Below are 23,431 nucleotides of genomic sequence, written 5' to 3'. Positions count from 1 at the left end.
CTTAATAAAGTCCCTGGTCCCACTTTCTATTAATTGTGTATATAACATTTTAATAAATCATTTGATTCAATGCATTTAGTGTGTACATTCATATGTACAGTTCATTTATTTAATCAAAACTACAATAAAAATAATTCTAATACAGATTTGCTGCTCAAGAAACTTTTATTAATATAATCAATGTTGAAAACAATTTTTGCTGCTTAATTTTTTGTGGAAACAATGATACCATTCAAACATTCAAAACTGTAAGTTAAAATTAATACTTTTATTCATCAAGGATGCATTAAATTGATCAAAAGTGACAGTAAAGACATTTATAATGTTACAAAAGACATATTTAATAAATTCTGTTCACTGAACTTTCTGTTCATCAAAGAATCCTGAAAAAAGTGTTCCCATTTCCACAAAAATGTTAAGCAGCACAGCTGTTTTCAGCAATGATAATAATAAGAAATGTGACCTGAGCAGTGTTGTGGCAAAAAATCAACTCCGACTCTACTGCATAAGAGACAAACACGTCCAATTGTCTTTAAAGCTTTTGTTTCTTGCAAGAAAGGTCAGACAGGTCATACAGAAACACAAGTAGCTGCAGAGTGTAAGACAAAGAACGAAAGCTTCCCCTCACTTTTATATCTCTAACCTCCAAGGCCGAAGCCTCTATCCTTTTACCATATTTGGAACATCTCTTAGTGGCTGTAACTTTCCACACATTGTTAGCACAGACATGTTTTTAACATACATCTTGCATGTCCCCATACCATATCTTGCTCTTTCTATTTCTAACATCTATGTTAACACTATGTTAAACATTACCACTTAAGCCAGCATCATACCATGTTCCATAAGCATCATATTTCACAAGAATACAGGTAAAAATCATATGAAAAATTAAAATTTCCACAACAGCAGCAAATCAGTATGAATGATTTCTGAAGGATCATGAAACACTGAAGTCTGAAGTAATGATGCTGAAAATTCAGCTTTGCCATCACAAGCATAATTTACACTTTAAAATATATTCAAATAGAAAAAAGTCTCAGGTGGCACACATGTGGTGAGTGTGCTGAGGGACTACACATGTTGTGTCAAATTTAACACAGTAGATGTGTGATCCATCTTAACACACATATTGTGTAACCTAAGGTAATTTTAACACACAAATGTGTCATTTAAACACAATAAGTGAAACTGAAAATGATCATTGCTAATTAATGTTCATACAACAATATTAAGCATTACCATCCATTTGTAATTCTACAAAATTGAAATAAAACAGACAAGATGTAAAAATTTTAATAATTTCAAATTTTGTCAGAACAATGCATTCACAGAGGTACAACAAAATGCTCTAAATCTCAATTTCATAAACTTTATTTAGATGATTAGATGACAAATGCTTTGTAATGTTATTATCTAGATTACAGTATTGAAGTGTTTCCAACAACTACACCTTGATTGATTGAAACAATCATACAGTCAAGATAGCAAATAACATTCCTCATAACATAAGATCAACTTATAAAATGTCAGATACAAGAAACAATTTTAAATCTGTCAATAACAGTCAGTTTTCAAAATCTATAGAATGTTTTTTTCATAAGACAAATGCATTTAATGCACTAGCCATTAACAACAGTATTCATTCAAAGTGTTGCCAACATCAATTACACTTAAAAGTAAAAAGACTAGTGGATGACATTTCTCATAAACTCAAGTCAGACAGATACTTTTGGATACATTTAAAGAAACATTTTAGATCAGACAAACTTTCAGGCACATATTTTTAAGTTGTTTGCAATGACAATCACTTGGAAAAATTGTAAAATTGTACTTGTATACTAATTGTGAAGTCGTTACATCTGCTATAGTTGTGTTTGATGAAGAATATATTTGGGCCTCAAAAGAGACAACACGGTAAGTAGAAATGTCAGTTTTAAAAGGAAGAGAATGTGGCGTTTCAATATTAGATGCTCCAGTCTTAGAAAGAGAACACCAAAGTAATCTGTGGTGGACAGGACAGTTTCACACTTAGAATATATTGTCCACAGCACGTCAGGCCCTCATCCACAGGAATGGTCACTCTGTTAATGATGTACTGTCATGTTGTGCTCTTCAAACTCCCAGTGTAGACTGGCTGTGGTCTGGTCTTTGATACGGTCTCAAAACTGCTGCAGAGGGATGCAGTACTGGCTCCAAGTTTAGAGTTAAGGGGGGGAAAAAAATTATTTTAGGAGTTTAGAATGCAACAAGACATCATTACAAAAATAACGGTCCATGTAAAACTTACCGGTCCAAAATTTAATTGATGGAATGAAATTTCAGATTTAAAGGAACACTCCACTTTTTTTGAAAATAGGCTCATTTTCAACAGTTGAGTTTTACCGTTTTCGAATCCATTTAGCCGATCTCCGGGTCTGTCAGTTCCACTTTTAGCATAGCTTAGCATAGTTCATTGAATCTGATGAGACCAATAGCATCTCGCTCAAAAATGACAAAAAAGTTTCAATATTTTTCCTATTTCAAACTTGACTCTTCTGTAGTTACATCTTGTACTAAGACCGACGGAAAATGAAAAGCTGTGATTTTCTACGCCGATATTGGAACTATACTCTCATTCTGGCGTAATAATCAAGGAACTTTGCTGCCGTACCGTGGGTGCAGCAGGCGCAATGATATTACGCAGCGCCTGTGACCCCCTGCTTGCACAGGTAAACTTGCAACCATGGATACATTTGTGAGAGATGCTGTGTAATATCATTGCGATCCGCCGCAGTTTGAAAAGGCAAGAGGCATGACGTGATTGGCTGACAAAAACAGCCGTTAATATTTCATTTAATAAATTGAATTATATATAATGTATATTTATTTTTATAAATGATTTTTAGCTTCTTATGTGAGCAAAGGTTTAGTGAAAAAAGTGGAAGACAAATACAAAGTGTATAAAATAATCTGAAAAAAGGATTTGATTATCACTAGTGATAGTATTTTATTCTGTGTTGTCATCATTCAGGTTGGATTTCAGCTTTAATGTACATTTTTTTTAACAAAGCAGCTGATATTGCCATAGAAACAAGTGGACTGCCGACTCGCTTTCACCCCAAAATGGCGGAAACGCAGGACCGCTGCTGGGTGCCGGTGTTTCAATGGACTGTTCTATTAAGTGTCGCTTCTTGTTAGTGTATATTCTTTGATGTTACACAAAAAAGTCAGTTTGGAGCCTGGGCATGTGCAGAAGGAATCGTCAATGGAGCCAGGAGGCGGAGTCGCGGTATCAAACTTCCGCCCAGATGACTGCGTCATCATTGATGTATTTTAAATAGGCTATATAATTATACACAATTTAAAATTCTATCTATAAAATAATAGGCTATTCTGTTTCTAGAGCAAGAATATTTTTGAAACAACAAATTCAGTAGATAAACTCAATATAATATGCCACTAGAAACAACTCTAAAGTGTCAGAAACGGTCCTGCCATTTTAAATAAAGTTAAACTAACATTACAGGAGATCGACTGCTGTAGACAGTGCTCTATAATTGAGCAGGCTATCATTTGTTTTGTCCTGCTAATTGTTATTTTATACCCATAAAAATAAGTAGTAACTACCAGATAACGATCACCTGCTTTTTCCCGTCATGGCTAACGTTAGGCGTGTTATCTTAACTAATAACATTTATTAATTATCTTATAAAGCCCACATTTAATGTTACCGAAAAAAGTTCAGTGATCCGTCAGATCCTGTAGGTCATTTAGCACAGTTTACTGCTGAACAACTCATTTTCAGTGTGAAATAACACAGAAATCGAAAAAGAATAGTTATATATCTTCAATCTCCCCTCGAAGCTCTGACAGTCCTCAGACAAGCTGTCAGTCAAAACTGTCAATCATGACGACACGCCCCATTTCTATAGCATCAAATTGCTAGCTAAAATCAAACTTATCACAAAAACGAACAATTGAATATATATCAGCATGATAGCAACTACTTTAAATGACCAAAACCATTTTTCGGAAAATTTTATTTGAAGCGTAATTTATTTTTTTGTTTTGATTCATTCCCATTTGTTTGAATGGAGAGGGTGAGGTTTATGACCTGTACTGCATCCAGCCACCGGGGGGCGATCAAAGAGCCCACAGCTTCACTTTTCAGGATGTATGAGGCACGCCTGGTGCAGCCCCTGAATTGGGACACAGCCATTGTTGAAAAATCTCTTGGCTTTCGTATCCTGAACGAAACGCATGGATGGGCGTGCTTTTGCTCTTGCTCTGGGTGATGTGTGAGTGCACGCTTATCAGGGAGAATTGCCTATACAAGGAATTCCACCCTTTATGACGTGAAACAGGCCATACTTAAAAAACATGCGGCAAAACATGTCCACAACTGGAAGTAGTATATTTGGCACAGAAATACTTTGTCAAACGTCTTACTTGTTTTTTTGAAACTTTGGCCATGTTTAGCATGAGAATGCAACTCTTTAACAGTGTGAATCAGTCAGAATGCATGAAATAGCATTACAACCCCCTTTAACTACAATAAGTATTATGATATGAAATGCTATATTTTATGAATGCACTGGTGTACCATTACGAAACTAAGTATGTGCCATCGGCACCATGCTCTGAAGGTGCTCAAAAGGTTTTGAGGCAGCGCCTCCTTGTGGTCAAGTGTTATAATGAAATTTAAAAAATGCTAATAGATATAAATGTGGCCTATTGTAATGAGACTGGTCTTAATATATTCTGTGGGTCATGCTGAGAACATTAATGCCAATTTTGCCATAGTCAGCCAAACTTCCTGTCCGCCATTTTGATTTACTTTAAAATCATACTTTTTTTTTAACTACTCCTAGACCGTTTGTCCAATTTTCACCAAAATTTAATTGTATCATCTTCAGACCATGCTTGCAAAAAGTTATGGATTTCGTGTTGATAGATGAAACCGTTTTCGTATACCACAGCAACAAAGTTGAGGCTTGATGCCAAAATGACTCTTGAGACTGTATCTCTGCTATGCTTTGACATATTGACACCAGACTTTACGAGTGTCACCTCACTCTGACCATACTACATTATTTTGGTCACAGCGCCACCTATAGGTCAAAAGTGATAAACCAGTAAATCTTTATTATTGACTGTATTTAGGATTTTTCAGCTGTTTTTGATCTAAATGATCTTAATAGGTCTTTATTTGCTCACTGTTGCAATTGGTCTGATGCTCCTAGCCATGTTGGCATGACTTGTTGTGCCTTCTTTGTGTTTGGCCCCGTAATTGCTGCTTGCAGCTATATCTGTTATTATTATTATTATTAGGGCTCGAGCACTTGTGTCAGAAGTGTTGAAAAAATACGTCTGATATGGGTTTCAGAATTAGGTGTGGCAAAATGGCTCGATAGCGCCACCTACAAAATTTCAATTAAGCGCCCTTCACGCTACGTTTCATGTACAAGTATGAAATTCAGTAGAGACATCTAACAGCCCAATACCTACAAAAAATCTTAAAGGATTAGTTCACTTTCAAATGAAAATTAGCCCAAGCTTTACTCACCATCAAGTCATCCTAGGTGTATATGACTTTCTTCTTTCTAATGAAAATAATCGAAGAAATATTAATAAATATCCTGACGCATTCGTGCTTTATAATGGCAGTGAAGGGACCCACAAGTATGAGATGAAGAAAAAGCTTCCATCCACATCCATGCATCATAAATGTGTACTGCACACAGCTCCAAGGGGTTAATAAAGGCCTTCTGAAGCGAATGGATGCATTTGTATAAAAAATATCCATATTTAAACAAGTTATGAAATCAAATATCTAGCTTCCGCCAGACTGCTTTCCATATTCAAATTACGCATAAACGGAACTGGCGCCGCATTAGTTCTGTAAGTTGAATAGGGAAGGTGTAGGACATACAGCTTTAGCTTTTTGAAGAATACGGAAGGTGGTCTGGTAGGAAGACTTGCAAGGTGAGCATTTGTGTTTATAAAGCATATACATTTTTATTTTTTTTAGAAAATGACAGATTGATTCACTAGATAAGAACCTTATTCCTCATCTAGTATCGTTTAAAGCCCTTTGAAGCTGCACTGAAATTGTAATTTTGACCTTCAACCGTTTGGGGTCCATTGAAGTCCACTATAAGGAGAATAATCCTGGAATGTTTTCCTCAAAAACCTTAATTTCTTTTTGACTGAAGAAAGAAAGGCATAAACATCTTGGATGATAGGGGGGTGAGTAAATTATCAGGAAATTTTCATTTGAAAGTGAACTACTCCTTTAAGGCCTTAGCGATGTTAAATTGCAAAGAATGGTGTGCTTATAAATCATACAAAATTATGTTTTTATAAAATGAGAAAAATGCAGAAAGTTTTTTGTGATGGGTAGGTTTAGGGGTATAGGGGATAGAATATACCATTTATAAAGCATAAAAAGGGGGGGGGGGTGAGAGAGACAGAAGACAGAGGGATTTGAAATTTGTGAACAGCAGGATAGAGTTCAAGGGAAAAGAATATTATACTGTATAACGTCTCGGTTACAAAGGTAACCCTCGTTCCCTGAAGGAGGGAACGGAGACGTACGTCGGACAGACCGACGAATAGGAATCTCGCTAGAGAGGCCAATCTACTTCGAGTGTAACTAAAACGAGCCAATGCACATTGGCATGCAATCATATGCATCAGCTGCTCGCTTCGCAGCGCGGGTATATAATGAGCAGCAGGTGCGTTGCATCTTCAGGTTTTCGCTGAGGAGCCGAACCGGATAGGCAGCAGCATCAGCGGGGTACAGCGACTGTGGCGACGGGACGTACGTCTCCGTTCCCTCCTTCAGGGAACGAGGGTTACCTTTGTAACCGAGACGTTCCCATTCAGTCGGTCACGTTCGACGTACGTCGGACAGACCGACGAATAGGAATCCCTACCAAAGCGCCACAGGAGCTGCCCCCTTCCAGCGCTCTGTAGTAAGCCACCTGAACCCCCTTGCCTGAGGATGGTGGGACAGGGCTAACACAGAGAGAGTCGATCACTGCTGTTCCCCAAAACCCATTCAGTGAGACTATTGGATAACGCTGGGAAAGCGTAGCCTTACATGCGATAAGGAACGCTGCGGAAGCCATATCCTTCCCCGAAGGAGTTATATGGATAAGTACATATGGACTAACCTTGTAGGTTGTACAACATATGGAAGAACTGGGGTGACTCCACTCGGTGAGAGATGGGTTCTCCCAGAGAGAAAGACACGAGCTTCGTTTAGGAGCAGCCGTGGAAAAAGCCATATGGGATCCCCGTAGGGTCACACATATGGAACCCAGCCTAGATCCGGTTCATAAGGATCCAACGGAATATAGGCCTGGCGCCAGACGCTCCGCCACGTCGGCTGCCGAAGGGATATCGGAGGACTCGACAGGGTCTGCCTTGTAGGGACTCTCTGGAGAAAAGAAGCGCATGTAGCGCAGCAAGCCGACACTAAGCCGGGGCCTCTCCGTGCCTCTGACCTGTGGCGAGAACACGGGAGGAGACCGGCTCGACACGAAGGCTATAGTATCTAGCGAACGTGTTAGGTGTCGCCCAGCCCGCAGCTCTACAAATGTCTGTCAGCGAGGCGCCACGAGCCAGCGCCCAGGAGGATGCTACACCTCTCGTGGAGTGAGCATGCAACCTGAGCGGGCAGGGCACGCCCTGGGCTTGATAAGCCAGGGCGATGGCATCCACTATCCAGTGGGCCATCCTCTGCTTGGAGACAGCCTTTCCCTTCTGCTGGCCTCCGTAACAGACAAAGAGCTGGTCTGAGGTCCTGAAGCTTTGAGTTCTGTCTATGTACAGTCGCAAGGCGCGAACTGGACAGAGCAAAGCCAGGGCTGGGTCTGCCTCCTCCGAGGGCAGCGCTTGCAGGCTCACTACCTGGTCCCTGAAGGGAGTGGTAGGAACCTTGGGCACATAGCCAGGCCGGGGTCTCAGTACCACGTGGCTGTCACCCGGCCCGAACTCTAGGCACGATCCGTCGACCGAAAATGACTGCAGGTCCCCTACCCTCTTGATGGAGGCCAATGCCACCAGCAGCAAAGTCTTCATAGAGAGAATCTTTAAGTCTGCTGACAGCAAAGGCTCAAAGGGAGCAATCTGGAGTGCTCTGAGCACCAGAGTAAGGTCCCAAGAGGGTATGGAGGGGGGACGAGGAGGATTTAACCGTCTCGCCCCCCTAAGGAACCTGATGACCAGGTCGTGCTGACCAACAGATTTGCCATCTATGTGGTCGTGGTAAGCGGATATGGCAGCAGTATGGACTTTGAGGGTGGAGGGGGACAGCCTACGCTCCAACCCTTGCTGCAAGAAGGAAAGCACGACTCCGATCGAGCATCTTCGGGGGTCTTCTCGGCGAGAAGAACACCACTCGACGAACAGGTTCCACTTCGAGGCGTAAGCACGTCTCGTAGACAGTGCACGTGCCGAAGTGATGGTGTTAAGTACCTCAGGGGTAAGTCACCTAGAACCTCCGCGTCCCGTCCAGGGACCAGACATGGAGTTTCCAGAGGTCTGGACGCGGGTGCCAAAGAGTGCCCCGTCTCTGAGAGAGGAGGTCCTTCCTCAGAGGGATGGGCCAGGGAGGGGCTGTCGCGAGGAGTGAGAGTTCTGGGAACCAGGTCCGGTTGGGCCAGTAAGGCGCAACTAACAAGACCTGCTCCTCGTCCTCCCTGACTTTGCACAGGGTCTGTGCAAGTAGGCTCACTGGGGGAAACGCATATTTGCGCGGGCCCCGGGGCCAGCTGTGAGCCAGTGCATCTGTCCCGAGTGTCCCCTCGGTCAGAGAGTAAAACAACTGGCAGTGGGAGGTTTCTGGTGAGGCAAACAGGTCTACCTGAGCCTCTCCGAACTCTCTCCAGATCAGCTGAACCACCTGGGGGTGGAGTCGCCACTCTCCTGGCAGCGCAGCTCGTGATAGCTCGTCGGCCACACGGTTGAGCACACCGGGGACATGAATGGCGCGAAGCGACCTCAGATGCTTCCGACTCCACAGGAGGAGATGGCGGGCGAGTTGCGACATGCGACGGGAGCGTAGACCACCTTGACGGTTGATGTACGCAACGGTCGCAGTGTTGTCCGTACGGACCAGTACATGCTTGCCCTGAAGCAGGCCTTTGAGGCGGCTCAGAGCAAGGCGTACTGCCAGCAACTCGAGGCAATTGATGTGCCAATGCAGATGGGGTCCCGTCCAAACCCCTGAGACTGCATGCCCGTTGTACGTGGCACCCCAGCCGGTGGCAGAAGCATCTGTGAAAACCACAGCATGCCGGGACACTTGTTCTAGGGGCACTCCTGCCCGAAGAAACAAAGGGTCCGACCACGGACTGAAGGTTAGGCGGCACTCCTGAGTGACTGGCACCCGGAACGTGCCGCGTTGCCACGCCCATCTCGGGACTCGGCCGTGAAGCCAGTGCTGAAGCGGTCTCATATGAAGCAGACCGAGCGGTGTTACAGCCGCTGCAGCCGCCATATGCCCCAGGAGCCTCTGAAAGAACTTCAGTGGGACCGCTGTCCTGCCGTTGAACGTATTCAGGCAGTTCAACACCGACTGAGCACGTTCCTCTGTGAGGCGTGCTATCTGTTCGACCGAATCCAACTCCATACCAAGAAAAGAGATCCTCTGCACTGGGGCGAGTTTGCTCTTTTCCCAGTTGACCTGAAGCCCCAACTGGCTGAGGTGACTGAGCACCAAGTCCCTGTGTTCGCACAACTGATCCCGAGACTGTGCTAGAATAAGCCAGTCGTCTAGATAGTTGAGAATGCGAACACCCCGTTCTCTCATGGGAACAAGGGCTCCCTCCACGACTTTCGTGAAGACGCGGGGAGACAGGGCCAGCCCGAAGGGTAGGACTCTGTACTGGTATGCTCGACCTTCGAACGCGAATCTCAGGAATGGCCTGTGTCGCGGAAGGATCGAAACATGGAAGTACGCGTCCTTCAGGTCGATCGCTGCAAACCAATCTCGGGGACGGATGCACTCGAAAATGCGTTTCTGCGTGAGCATTTTGAACGGTAGCTTGTGGAGGCTCCGATTCAAAACTCGCAGGTCCAAGATCGGTCGAAACCCGCCGCTTTTCTTGGGTACAATGAAGTAGGGGCTGTAGAACCCTGACCTCAAATCGGCTGGAGGGACCGGCTCTATCGCGTCCTTCGCCAGTAGGACTGCGATCTCCGCACGCAAGACAGGGGCATCGGCATCTTTCACTGAAGTGAAGAGGATGCCCCTGAACTTGGGGGGCGCCGGGCGAACTGAATCGCATAGCCGAGCCTGATGGTCCGAAGGAGCCAGCGAGACGGACTGGGGAGCGCTAGCCAGGCTCTCAGAGACCGCACAAGCGGCACCAAGGGGACCACCGGCGTACCCGCCGCGGGGCAGCGAGGTGGAACGCAGGGACGCGGCCCGGGGGGCTCTCTGTGTGAGGCGGCCCGAAGCGGGGTCACAGTGTGCTGTGCAACACTTACCTGCTTCCACGGGTGGACAGAGGGAGCAGTCAAGGTTTTGCCTACCTGCTGCTCGCTGCTGTCCGCTGGCGACAGAAGAGGGGGATGAGAGTGGTGAGGTTTTTCTCCTCCCACTGCTCTCCAAACCCTCTTCAGACCTGGAAATGGAGGAACTGCTCTTTTAATTTTGGGTACCACTGCCTCTTGGGTCAGTGGCGGAACAGAAACAAACCCAATAAAAGGATTTACCACCCAGCCCTCCTCCAGGGGTGGAAGAGCAGCCCCACCCATCTCTGGGTCGCCCGTCTCAGGGGTGATTCTCACCAACCACTTAACAGCTGCAGAGACGGGAGGCGTCATCTCCCCGCAATGGACACAGCAGAGCCTGCTGGGCCAGAGTTTCTTGCAGAGGACGACACCCTTGGCGACGAGCAGACCGAGGGGCGGCCCAAGAGGAACTCAATGGTTTGTCATGGGAAGCTCCCCGATCCGCTACTAACTGAGGAGAACCGCTGGGCTCAGTCCTCGACAGTGTCACCGAAAAGGCCACCTCGTAAGATGGGAGCATTGAGAAAGCATTTAGCTTGACAACCTCTCGCACCTCACAAGGTAAGCCAGGGGGCACTTCTGGACCACTGAGGTGGACATCGTCTGGCTGAGGGTCTGCGCCGTGACTTTGATCACGGTTAGTCAACAAGCGCAGCTCAACCCCAGCACAGAACTACCCTCATGCAAAAAGAGTGCCTTGGCCTCACATGCAGGGTGGGTGTGGTCTGTGTACAGCCACCCCAACCAAGAGGGTAGTGAGAGAGGAAAAACTTATGCAGATTTTGGCACTTTTGGCATTCCATATTTATGGCACCAACATACCCCCATACTGCCAAGTTTTCCATGCACATCTGGAAGACCCAGGAAAGCATGGCTGTAAACTCCGAATCTGAGTCAGCATAAGCACACACCATTACAGTGGGCAGCGTCACCCTCATTTCCAGAGCATAACAGCACTCTCTCCGATGCTGCAATCGACGTCTGTCCCTCAGCTGGAGCTCTGAATGAAATGCTAGGTTCCCCTATGAGAAGGACCAGCAATCCAATCCAGAAACTGCACAGCTTGCAATGCGCTAGAGAGGGAGGGGCCCTAGGGGGTTGGTTCCCCGAAGGAACCCCTCAACCTCATGTCACCCAAGCCATATCAGCAAAGTAGACCTCTTCTGGTGCACCAGAGAGGGCGCTACAATGGAGATTATGCAAGGGAACCGCGCATCTAGAGCGCCGAGCGAGCGCTGGGTTGCCGTGACAACCCGCGCTGCAGCCCGGCAGCTCGACGGCACACGACACGCAGAGGAGCGAGAGGTTTGCTCTCGCTGATCTCCACGGTCTTCCCAGAGTGTCGGGCAGACCCGCGGCTGTGCTTTTACACACAAGCGGCAGCTGGCCAACAACAGAGGGGACTCAAGCTTCCCGGAGAAAGAAGAGTCACGACCGGCGTGTCGACGTGATCATGTTCTCATATGAAAACATGAAACACCCACGAACATCATTTCAACACGCGCCCAGACATGTGAAACAGTGATCGTGGCCGTCAGTGAGGACAGGAACGACCGCATCCAGAAACACAAGTAGGATGTAATCTTTAAAAAGACGCGAATCTACTTGTGTAAGCTCTTTCAGGGACTTTACTCTTTTAAAAGTGCTCAAGCACGCAGGGGAACGGCCGCCGCAACACAGACAGGGATTATGTGCAGCCTGTCGTGTGCTCTCTCTCTCTCTTTGAAGGCGCTCACTCTTACCAGCCGTAAAAACGGCTTTTCAGCGCTCAAAAGCGCACCGTACCGGCCGTGAGAACAGCCTTCCGACGCTGTCAAAACAGCTATTTGCTCAAAAACGGCAAACGAAACAAAAACAGAAAAAGAGAGGACTTCAACCCCGCTGCTGTGCTGTTCGCCTGCACTCGGAAAAAAAAGAGAAGTTCAACCAAAAAGCTTGACTCGTCTTCTAGCAGACACTCGCTTGCAGAGAACAGGAACAAACACCGTTCGGCTCCGAAGCGAAAAGCTGAAGATGCAACGCACCTGCTGCTCATTATATACCCGCGCTGCGAGGCGAGCAGCTGATGCATATGATTGCATGCCAATGTGCATTGGCTCGTTTTAGTTACACTCGAAGTAGATTGGCCTCTCTAGCGAGATTCCTATTCGTCGGTCTGTCCGACGTACGTCGAACGTGACCGACTGAATGGGAACATCAGATTGATCAAAGATGCATCAGAAGAAGAGAAACAGATGGCATCATTTTACTTTGTAGTATGCCTATGCCATGTGATACTGTAAACAGATTACCATGGTAGAGACTGCCACATTACTGTAACTCACCCTTATAAAGGTCAACTACAGTCATATGGTACAGTGAGAACATTTATTGGCAGCAAACTCTGTTCTACACAAAACCTCATGACTATGTCATACTTTACACCTTTTGATAACACACTGAATAAATACTATTACAAACATTATTTTAATGTCAGTTATGTAATTTAGGTAATGTTTTCTAATGTGTAACTGTAATTATTTCAGCAAAAGGTGATTTGAAACATGTATCTTGCATTGTTTGCTATTGTATTAACTGTTTGTTAAAAGTACTAAACTGAAAGAAGATCTGATGTGTTTTGAAACAGTGATTATGTAGAATGAAAATATGTACAACTAGAACGAAAGCATGAGATCAGGTTTTGAAAGAATGACTAGCTGTGTTACAAGTGTAATTAGTTTGGAATTTTGTACTAAGAGTTTTGCAAATATACAAAAATAAATAAATAAATCAATCACCTTACTTGAAAAAAATGAAGCACCTTACTTGTGAAAATAATACCAAAGCAAAAAAAAAAAAAAAAAAAAACTTTAAATCATGCATCACTTGGCTATGTGCTAATGTATGGAGCCCCAAAAGGGATGTGGTGGTGGAAAAAATTTGGGATGGGAGGACATTTTTTTTTCAAATCCTTTGCGTTCCCACGCAAAGATATTTGCGTTCCCTCGCAAAGATATTATCATTCCCTTGCTGTGAGCTCGGACAAACACTTCCTCTTTAATGTCCCGCTGGCTGTCAGTAGTGTTTCAGTTAGCTTCATACGTTAATAATGCACACAAATAATGCGCAGCTCTTAGAGTTTGAACTTGTTGGACTCAAATATAAAGAAATGCAGTCGATCTCTTATAAACCCGATCTCTTATAAAAGTCATAGCACACCATTCCTCAATAATCCGCACGATTTGAGGTCTCATTCATGGGTCTATGACAAATGGTGCGGGAGGAGTAACGCGTTAAACTTTTTTCCAGAAGAAGAAGAAACAGAACTAGAATGTACATTTCCTGAAGAAAATGTGAGTGGTGCTTGCAGTGGCAAAACTCGGCACAGGGCATATGCTACTGTGATGTAAGTGACTGCAAGAAAGCCAAGAAAGTCTGTATAATGTTCTGGTGCTGAAATGTGGCTTATTCATGGTGTTATATGGTTGCTAGGGAGCCCTAAATGGTTGCTAGGGCATGGCTAGACAGTTAGTAGGGTTAAAACTAATAGACTGGAAAAAGAAATCAAAAGAGCCAAACCCACATGTCTCTATGATGCTTTGATTCATTTATATCCCTCTCATATATTTTCAATGTTAATTCTATGGGGTGGTTGCTAGGGTGCTCTAAGTGGTTGCTAGGGTGTGGCAATGAAGATTTTAAGTTATTATTATTAGCTGCTTGACAAGATAATTCAAATGAGTGATTGTGTGTGAGAGAGAGAAAGGGTTCCTCAGGCCCTGCATGTGTGTGTTTATGTCAAAGTGACAGTTGAGATTGACGGAATGTTTGTGAATTTGAATTTTTTAATATAAAGGCCTTTGCACACTGAGTCACACTCAGTATGCATTTTTTGTATTCGTGATCCTAAAAATTCGTCACGCAGAGACCTTGCACACTGAGTCCGATGCGTATTAATGAATCCGTTGCAAAAAAATTCGCAAAACAATACAAAATGGTCTTCAAGCAGTGAGCATGATTTAGTTGACCTCTCTCTTCTTAAAAAGAGAAAAAGAAACAGGAAATATTGGGTCCATCCAATCCCGATACTGCATAGAGAGGAAGGAGAGTCCTCTGTGTGAACATCATAGGTCCGATAGCACACCTCTCCTCAGTGAGCCGGTCGATCTGACACCTCATTCATGGGTCTATGACAAATGGTGCGGGAGGAGTAGCACACCAAACTTTTGTCCAGAAGAATAATAATAAGTATGAGCAATAACAATAGTGATGCTTTGCCAGAAGGCAAGCACCACTAATTACACTGTTGAGCCTTCCTTACACCTGAACTCACCTAACCAGACCACCAAACCTGTGTGTAACTTCAGGTTTGGTCCTCAATAGCAGCAAAAGTGTTTTGTAATAAAATAAACACGTGAAATCTAACAATGATTTTTTTTTTTTATCATTGTAGTACATAGTAGTTAAATACACTATAAAGTGTTATATTTGAGATGTTAAAGAAACACCCAACAATTTAGCATAAAGAATTCAATGGTTAATATAAACAAACAGTTAAAGACTAAACAACTGTTAGCTAAACTACTACTAAACAAGTAAAATTGACAAAACAAAACAATAGCAAGCTGTAAATAATTATAGTGATTCTACATTACAGTACAATGAGACTCTAAACTTGTGATGCTGGAATAGGCTATAGGCCCTATATATACAAGTATATAGAGGGTATGCATCGACGTCACTTTCCCGCCAGAACGCGCTCCCTCAGCTGGACTGAGTGGCAAAAGAACCTGCTGCATGACTGAATTTAATAGGGGAAACTGCAAAGTTGGACTCGAAAGTGTTCCTTATGACATGTCAAAGAAACCTAATCCATGGATATTGACATGCAGCCAGGAATCATGTTTCCTGACATTTATATGTGCCTGATTTCAATGCTGGGGAAATACATAAAGCAAATCTGCCTGTGAATATTGTATATAACTACAATATAGGTAGGTTTAAATCTGAGTAATCACTTACTGTATATCAATGTTATATATATTGTCATGTTGTCCAGTCCTAAAACTTGTATAGTTTTTCTCAGTGTTTATTTAAAAACACCCAATTAGGCAGAATATAAAATGGTAAGTATTTAATTAATGAGTTGTCAACACAATACATAATACAATATACGGTATGATTTTACCTCAAAATCCAACATTTTAACACAGAATGATAACTGCAAATCCATGTTTCTCTGCCTGGAGTCAAGCTTTTTCAGTGAATTGCAGTGATCCATTTGCTTCTTTTTTCTGTTGCTTTTGGCAGTCTGTAAAAATATACCTCAGATTTTGTGTCAAAGCTATTTGTCAAAGCAGTCATAATGGTCGACGGTGACTCCACGTGCATACCCATCACAGTTATATGCAGTCATAAACAAAAAGTATTCAGTAATACTTCATACTAATACTAGGTAGGAGCGCACTTTTATCTGTAGCTGTAATAATAATTTCTGAAGGTTCTACATGCAGGTGTCTTGGTGTAGTGAATGGAATAAACAAATTATGATTTTTTGTTATACAACTGACTAATATTCATAACCAGTACTTTATGACAAGATGAACATAATGCAAAACACAAAACCTTTTGCTGTTTTTACAAATGTTCATTGGGTCATAAATGTGAAAGACTCATTTTAGATCCAGTGTCTTTGTTCTTTCTCTCTCGTTTACACAGAAAAATTATCTGTCAACCTTACTGGTCCAGAGGAACCATTAATAGAGGGCGAATCATCTGCTAACATCAACTCTGAAGGAAATGGCAACATCATCTCTGTGCAGTGGATGAAAAATAACAGTCCTCTGTCTCCTAGCAGCAGCATCATCTTCTCACCTGATAACAGATCAGTGTCCATCAGTCCAGTGCAGAGATCAGACAGTGGAGAATATCAGTGTAAATATACAAACCCTGTCAACTCTGAGACGGCAACATACAGTCTGATCATAAACTGTGAGTGTTAAACATTTAAACAAAGATGATTTGAGGTCAAACCTGATGAAATATAAACATACTTCAGTGCTCAGTTTGTTCCTCTAACAGTGAGTCTCTTGTGTTTGTTCTAGATGGACCAGAAGATGTTTCTATTAAGGGTCTGGGTGAGGTGAATTCAGGGGCTCCTGTGTCTCTGTCTTGTTCTGCAAATTCTGTACCTTCTGCCTCATTCAGATGGACGTTTAATGGAACAAACACCGGTGTGACCACAGACACATACACCATAGATAAGACTGACTTCACAGACAGTGGAGATTACGACTGCACTGCCTGGAATAGTGTCACAAACAGAAGCGCCTCACAAAGACATGTTTTACTAGTTAAAGGTAAAACCTGAAATGTGTTGTCAATTTTTGATAACCAATGTTTTGATCTTAATTTACCTATTAAGGTATGATATTTTTATAAAATGTTTAAAAAAGTAATAGGTACTTTTATGACATTTTGTATGTATGTTATTTTGGATAAAATTATTTGGATAAAAATCTGCTACATAAAATCAATAAAATGCACCCATTAGAAAGATATTAGATGGTACATTTCATATACCTTCATAATTCGTGTTTAATTTTTAATTTAGTTTTTTAATTACAATTTTGATACAGGTGTGTTACAGTTAGTATTGTGTGCAGTACATGATCTGTTGTTTATCTTTATCTTAGCTGGTGGTGGAGGAGGAGGACTGTCAACAGGAGCCATAGTTGGGATTGTCATTGGTGTTTTAGTGGCAGTTGCAGCCATTTGTGGTCTGATTGTCTATTTAATAAAAACCAAGAAAATGTGAGTAAAACAATCTGTTTCTGAATTATGTGCAATTACAGTGACTTTCCCTAAAATTTTGTACGGGGTGCTAGTTGGTGCTAAGCTCTCTCAATCAAATGTAAAATCATCCTCTGTTGAAACTATTATAATAGCATATTGGCAAAACAGATTTGTCCGACTATTCTGGGGGGTATTCCAGAAAGCAGGTTATGTGACATACAGATCACATACAGTATGTTTAAAGGATTAGTTCACTTTAAAATGAAAATTACCCCAAGCTTTACTCACCCTCAAGCCATCTTAGGCCAGCTTTGTGTTGTCATGGAGATCAAACCTGCCAGGTTACCTTGAAAGAACAAGCTCAGAAAAACAGAAGGACACAGAACACATTTTTGTGAGAATTGAGAAATGCTGTGATCTTGTTGCTCAAGTTACTATACCAACATATTACAAGTAGTAGGAAAGCACAGCCCAATGCACAATAAATAACACATAACATAACAGAAGTCATAACCTATTGAAGCATCTCTTAATTGAGAAGAGAAGTTTAAAGCTTTCAGGCTTCTGTACGTTGTTTGCCTGGAATGACTTCTGCTATTTCTAATGTTTGTATCCTTGATATCAAGAACACATCCGGTTACTTTCATGTGTTGTTTGTAGTTCATTTACACAACAACAGCAACATTTTGGTTTTCAAAGCGTAAACTACAAAAACACAAATTTGTGAAAACAGCAACATCATGTGTATGCGTATTATGTGTTCAGTCTATTTTTAGTTTTTCTTTACAAAGTGACATCGGCAACTACTGGCTGGCAGCATAATACCGCATCATTAATTATTTTCGAGGATCTGTGTGAATGGGATCATTTTGCCAATGTTGTCGTCTCTATGTGGAAAACAGAAAGGAAAAACGTTTCCACTTTTAGTACATCATTGTCGTGTAAACGTACCCTAAGTTTTCATTGTCTGTATTTGCCCATGTTCAAGTGATTCAGTTAGATTCATCATGGTTTCAGATTAGTCCACACCTGTTCCCTGTTCTGTTGATGATCTTTGTGTATTTAAGCCTTGAGTTCTCCTCTGTTCATTGTCTCTTATTGAAGCTACATTGTGTATGCTATTGCTCTTTGTGTTTATTAAAAGTGTCTATTTCTCGCTCATTCTGCGTCACACATCTTCCTTGGGATTTAACTACTCAGCAACCTGTGACAGTGGTAAAATAAAAAATGTAAATAATAACATAAACAATTAATTATTATAACTATTATTTTCAAATAGTTCAATAGGTAAATAATAGTAAAATAAGTGTGCTCCAATAGTTTTTGCCGTGGTACTAAAATTAGTACTGAGAATCCTAATTCTACTGGCATAGATACCGACTATTGAACTTTTGGTATTGGTATTGAATATACCAATATTCAATATATACAGGTCCTTCTCAAAAAATTAGCATATTGTGATAAAAGTTCATTATTTTCCATAATGTAATGATAAAAATTAAACTTTCATATATTTTAGATTCATTGCACACCAACTGAAATATTTCAGGTCTTTTATTGTTTTAATACTGATGATTTTGCATACAGCTCATGAAAACTAAAAATTAGCATATCATGAAAAGGTTCTCTAAACGAGCTATTAACCTAATCATCTGAATCAACTAATTAACTCTAAACACCTGCAAAAGATTCCTGAGGCTTTTAAAAACTCCCAGCCTGGTTCATTACTCAAAACCGCAATCATGGGTAAGACTGCCGACCTGACTGCTGTCCAGAAGGCCATCATTGACACCCTCAAGCGAGAGGGTAAGACACAGAAAGAAATTTCTGAACGAATAGGCTGTTCCCAGAGTGCTGTATCAAGGCACCTCAGTGGGAAGTCTGTGGGAAGGAAAAAGTGTGGCAAAAAACGCTGCACAACGAGAAGAGGTGACCGGACCCTGAGGAAGATTGTGGAGAAGGACCGATTCCAGACCTTGGGGGACCTGCGGAAGCAGTGGACTGAGTCTGGAGTAGAAACATCCAGAGCCACCGTGCACAGGCGTGTGCAGGAAATGGGCTACAGGTGCCGCATTCCCCAGGTCAAGCCACTTTTGAACCAGAAACAGCGGCAGAAGCGCCTGACCTGGGCTACAGAGAAGCAGCACTGGACTGTTGCTCAGTTTTGCATGTCATTCGGAAATCAAGGTGCCAGAGTCTGGAGGAAGACTGGGGAGAAGGAAATGCCAAAATGCCTGAAGTCCAGTGTCAAGTACCCACAGTCAGTGATGGTCTGGGGTGCCATGTCAGCTGCTGGTGTTGGTCCACTGTGTTTTATCAAGGGCAGGGTCAATGCAGCTAGCTATCAGGAGATTTTGGAGCACTTCATGCTTCCATCTGCTGAAAAGCTTTATGGAGATAAAGATTTCGTTTTTCAGCACGACCTGGCACCTGCTCAGAGTGCCAAAACCACTGGTAAATGGTTTACTGACCATGGTATTACTGTGCTCAATTGGCCTGCCAACTCTCCTGACCTGAACCCCATAGAGAATCTGTGGGATATTGTGAAGAAAAAAAGGATTCCCGACCAAGTATTGAGTGCATAACTGAACATAATTATTTGAAGGTTGACTTTTTTTGTATTAAAAACACTTTTCTTTTATTGGTCGGATGAAATATGCTAATTTTTTGAGAGCTCATTTGTTTTCATGAGCTGTATGCCAAAATCATCAGTATTAAAACAATAAAAGACCTGAAATATTTCAGTTGGTGTGCAATGAATCTAAAATATATGAAAGTTTAATTTTTATCATTACATTATGGAAAATAATGAACTTTTATCACAATATGCTAATTTTTTGAGAAGGACCTGTATGTAGTGAATAATAACATAAATTGTTATACAAAGTCAGCAACACGTGCCCTCATAATATTTTTAAAATGCTGTTGCATAATTATTTGTAAAAGGTTGATTTAAAATGATTTAGAATCTTGTGCCACTGTACATTATTGTTCTTGTTATGGTGGCACTTAGGAGCCATTTCTTACACATTACAGAAGCACTCTCAGTGATTTGATTGTAAAACCGGTCCTGTATTTATCTGATAACAAAATGATTTCGCAAAACAACTGTAATAAGCTGCTAGTTTTTGTGGGACAAAAAAAATGTAGTAAAAATAAACAACTAGTTGTAACAAAATGTATTTGTCTTTACACTACAGGCCGAAACTAACCCTTCCACAAAATGGACGGTCAAGTGGAGGTATGTTTGTTATTTATTAATAATGTCAACATGCGTATGATCTGATTGAAGCAACACTACTGACTTCAATAATTATAGCAAGATTGACCATGATACTGATCATCCCATATTTGATTTCAGATGATCTATTCATATTAAACATGATTCAGTACATATTTCTCTCCGTATCAATCTTATTGAATGTTTCTTTTTTTAAGCAGCAGCACAAAGGAGACAAGAGCCTGTGAGTGACATTCAGTTTTTGTTTTTTCCTCATCACAACCATTTTTACCTTTTATTCTCTGGATACCTGATTTAAAGCTGTAAATCTGATATGAAATGACACATTACAAACCCTTACAGGAAATGTGTTTTTCAGTGGTAGTAACTGATATTCAGTCGTTCAGCCTCTTCTGTCTCTTGCATCTTTTATCTCATAGAGGTTATTAAAGAGTTTATGGCTTTATAGGAGGAGGGATGAGTGTATTTTTACAGTCAGTCCAAATGGACTTTAAGCTTTCAGAAATTTCAGCACAGAGACATGATATGAAGACAGAAAGTGATCTATGGATACTGGCATATATTTAGTTGTTTTGATTATCATGATAATTACCACTGTTTAATAGTGGGGCTTCTTTTTCATCATTTAAATATCAGCAACAAGAACATTTTTTATCAGATTTTTACCTAAATTGACATAATCATTGTGTCTGACATTGTAATTTGTAATTTAACAAAAACAAATGACTATTTGTAGGACTTGAACTATGCAGACATCAGCCATTTCCAGAAGGGAAGTGGAGAGAGAGTGATTCTAGGGAATAGAGGTGAACCTAATACAGAGTATGCAGAAGTAAAGCGAAGTGGAACGAAGTCAACTGCTCCTCCACCTCCCTATGGAAGTCAGGTGAGTAGTTTCATATATTAAATACAGCCCATCCCATTGTACAACACCATATGTGTACTTTAGCTGCAATAAAACTGTAATGCATCATAAAAACAGTGCTATTTATTCTGTCCTGCAGCCATGCAGTAAAACAATAAGGAAGTCATTTGGTTGCTTTCTTTTATCATATGCTTGTGTAACGTCTCCTTTCAGGTATCAAACCCTCCTTTGCGCAGGTGAGGAAGTGAAGACACTGAAACGTCTACTGCACTGAGTCTTCCACATATTGCACATTTACCACATTTTGTTTTATTTCTTTAATTTAGCTTTATTTTGCTGAATGTTGTTGTGTACGTGAAATGTAGAATTTTTAAATGCAGGATTGCCTTTCAGGCTATGTAATAGTTATATTTCCATAATAATGATTGGGGAGACAGGGGAGGGTGGTAATACTTCTTTCTTTAACCTCTGTTGGTCAGGGCTATTTATCTGAAATTTTGATACAATGTTCCTAGATTTATCTGATACAAATTGATGTTTTGAAATCTCTCTATGGACCCTTTTCACATTTCTGTGGTTCTCAGAAGCAGAAGTTGTCATAGTTGGGTAAACTTCCATAGCAGGTGAATAGGACAACAGCAAACATAATTTTTGTATTCTCATTTGCTCCAATAGCAAAAGAAAAAAGTACATGATAGCATTTCCATGACTTTCCAAAAGAGGGAAACCTATAGGAAACTAAAACGATATATTTGCGATGTTATTAACTGTGGAAACGCATCGTCACAGTTTGTGAGAAGGGTTCATTGTGTAAAATTATGTCTTACAAAATGACATTACAACATACCTCCTACCGGTGTGAGTTGTAACCACTGTAGATGGGGTGGGTTACAACATTATAGAGAAAGCATGGATATCTTTTTAAGTTTGGCACATGCATTTATTTATTTTCATTAAAATGAACTGAAATAAATTATTGAACAAATACATAAAACATGGACTTTTGCAATTGTCAAATATAAACTTATACAATGTCTTATTTTGCTACAACCCTTCCCAGCTCAGAGATAACAGTTCCAGTTTTTGTTTTAATATTTAGGTGAATATTTTGTGAATATTATATATGGAATTAAACAAACAAAGCTATTGATTCACATAAAACATGTTCTGTCTTTTAGCATACATAAACCTTACTGCAAATCAAATTATGATGTGAAGTGTTGATTTTTCTATATCAAATTTAGCTTTATATTTTGGTTTGCCTTTATATTTTTATACAGAGACTTACAACTTCTACTGTCACCTCAAGAGGATGGTGGCCATGTATGATTTCATCCCTGTACGTAATGTCTAGGTGGTTAAACTGACCGTATTACAACTCAGCCCTTGTTAAAACCATCCCCGGTCTCCCACAGCATGTCATTATGGCACATAACTGAAACATTTTATCATCATATATAATATCAACTGTTTGTGCCATATGCACCCCTAGTGCCTTTTAATTATAACTTGATACTGTTCCAGATCATTCAATTTGAAACTGTGACAAATGTTCAAAGCAGAAGACTGGTCTGCTCATGTGTAGATTAGTATCTTATCTGAACAGTCCATGAACACTCTTCCTCTAAATGTTTTAGATAATATTTAACTAGTATTGATCACATAAACCAAACAGTTTCTCAGAAATCATCAGATACATCCTCATTCTTTCTTTCTTGCTCAGGGAAAATAAAAGAACTGTGATAATGGGTAATAAAAAAAAGAGAGGTTTAATGACCAAATTCACCTTTAGACCTGAACACAACGTCACACAAGGAAAAGAAATGAGGAGGCAGCATTTTATTCAGTGAGTTTTGGTAAGCAAATGTACATGGCTGTTATTTCTAAGTTATATTATCTGATTGCCTAACTATATTGTTAATTATCTTTACTAAAGAATGTGATATAACTACTGTTTTGTTATTTATAATTTGTAAACTTCTATGACATATAAAATAAAATTAATTTGCTCTAAATAAAGATTTAATTTCTTGCTCATTTTA

The 23,431-nt window shown here is 41.1% G+C and overlaps 1 protein-coding gene across 3 annotated transcripts in view; it reads left to right on the top strand.

The window, feature by feature from the left end:
• The window catches only part of LOC125242905 (carcinoembryonic antigen-related cell adhesion molecule 20-like), a 151,332-nt gene extending 127,901 nt beyond the window's left edge, over positions 1–23,431 (top strand). For 2 of the 3 annotated variants that reach the window (XM_048151997.1, XM_048151996.1), the window contains exons 3-10: positions 16,207–16,479; positions 16,593–16,847; positions 17,184–17,301; positions 20,484–20,524; positions 20,722–20,747; positions 21,261–21,410; positions 21,603–21,625; positions 22,670–23,431. In XM_048151997.1, coding sequence (XP_048007954.1) covers positions 16,207–16,479; positions 16,593–16,847; positions 17,184–17,301; positions 20,484–20,524; positions 20,722–20,747; positions 21,261–21,410; positions 21,603–21,625; positions 22,670–22,718 — 935 coding nt within the window. In that variant the 3' untranslated portion in view covers positions 22,719–23,431. The remainder of the gene's footprint in view (positions 1–16,206; positions 16,480–16,592; positions 16,848–17,183; positions 17,302–20,483; positions 20,525–20,721; positions 20,748–21,260; positions 21,411–21,602; positions 21,626–22,669) is intronic. The other variant, XM_048151998.1, reaches the window with a different exon arrangement.

Source organism: Megalobrama amblycephala, linkage group LG13 (assembly GCF_018812025.1).
Source record: "Megalobrama amblycephala isolate DHTTF-2021 linkage group LG13, ASM1881202v1, whole genome shotgun sequence".
Lineage (NCBI taxonomy): Eukaryota > Metazoa > Chordata > Actinopteri > Cypriniformes > Xenocyprididae > Megalobrama > Megalobrama amblycephala.
Note: the sequence above shows the minus strand (reverse complement) of the source record. Positions and strands in the feature narration are given on the sequence as shown.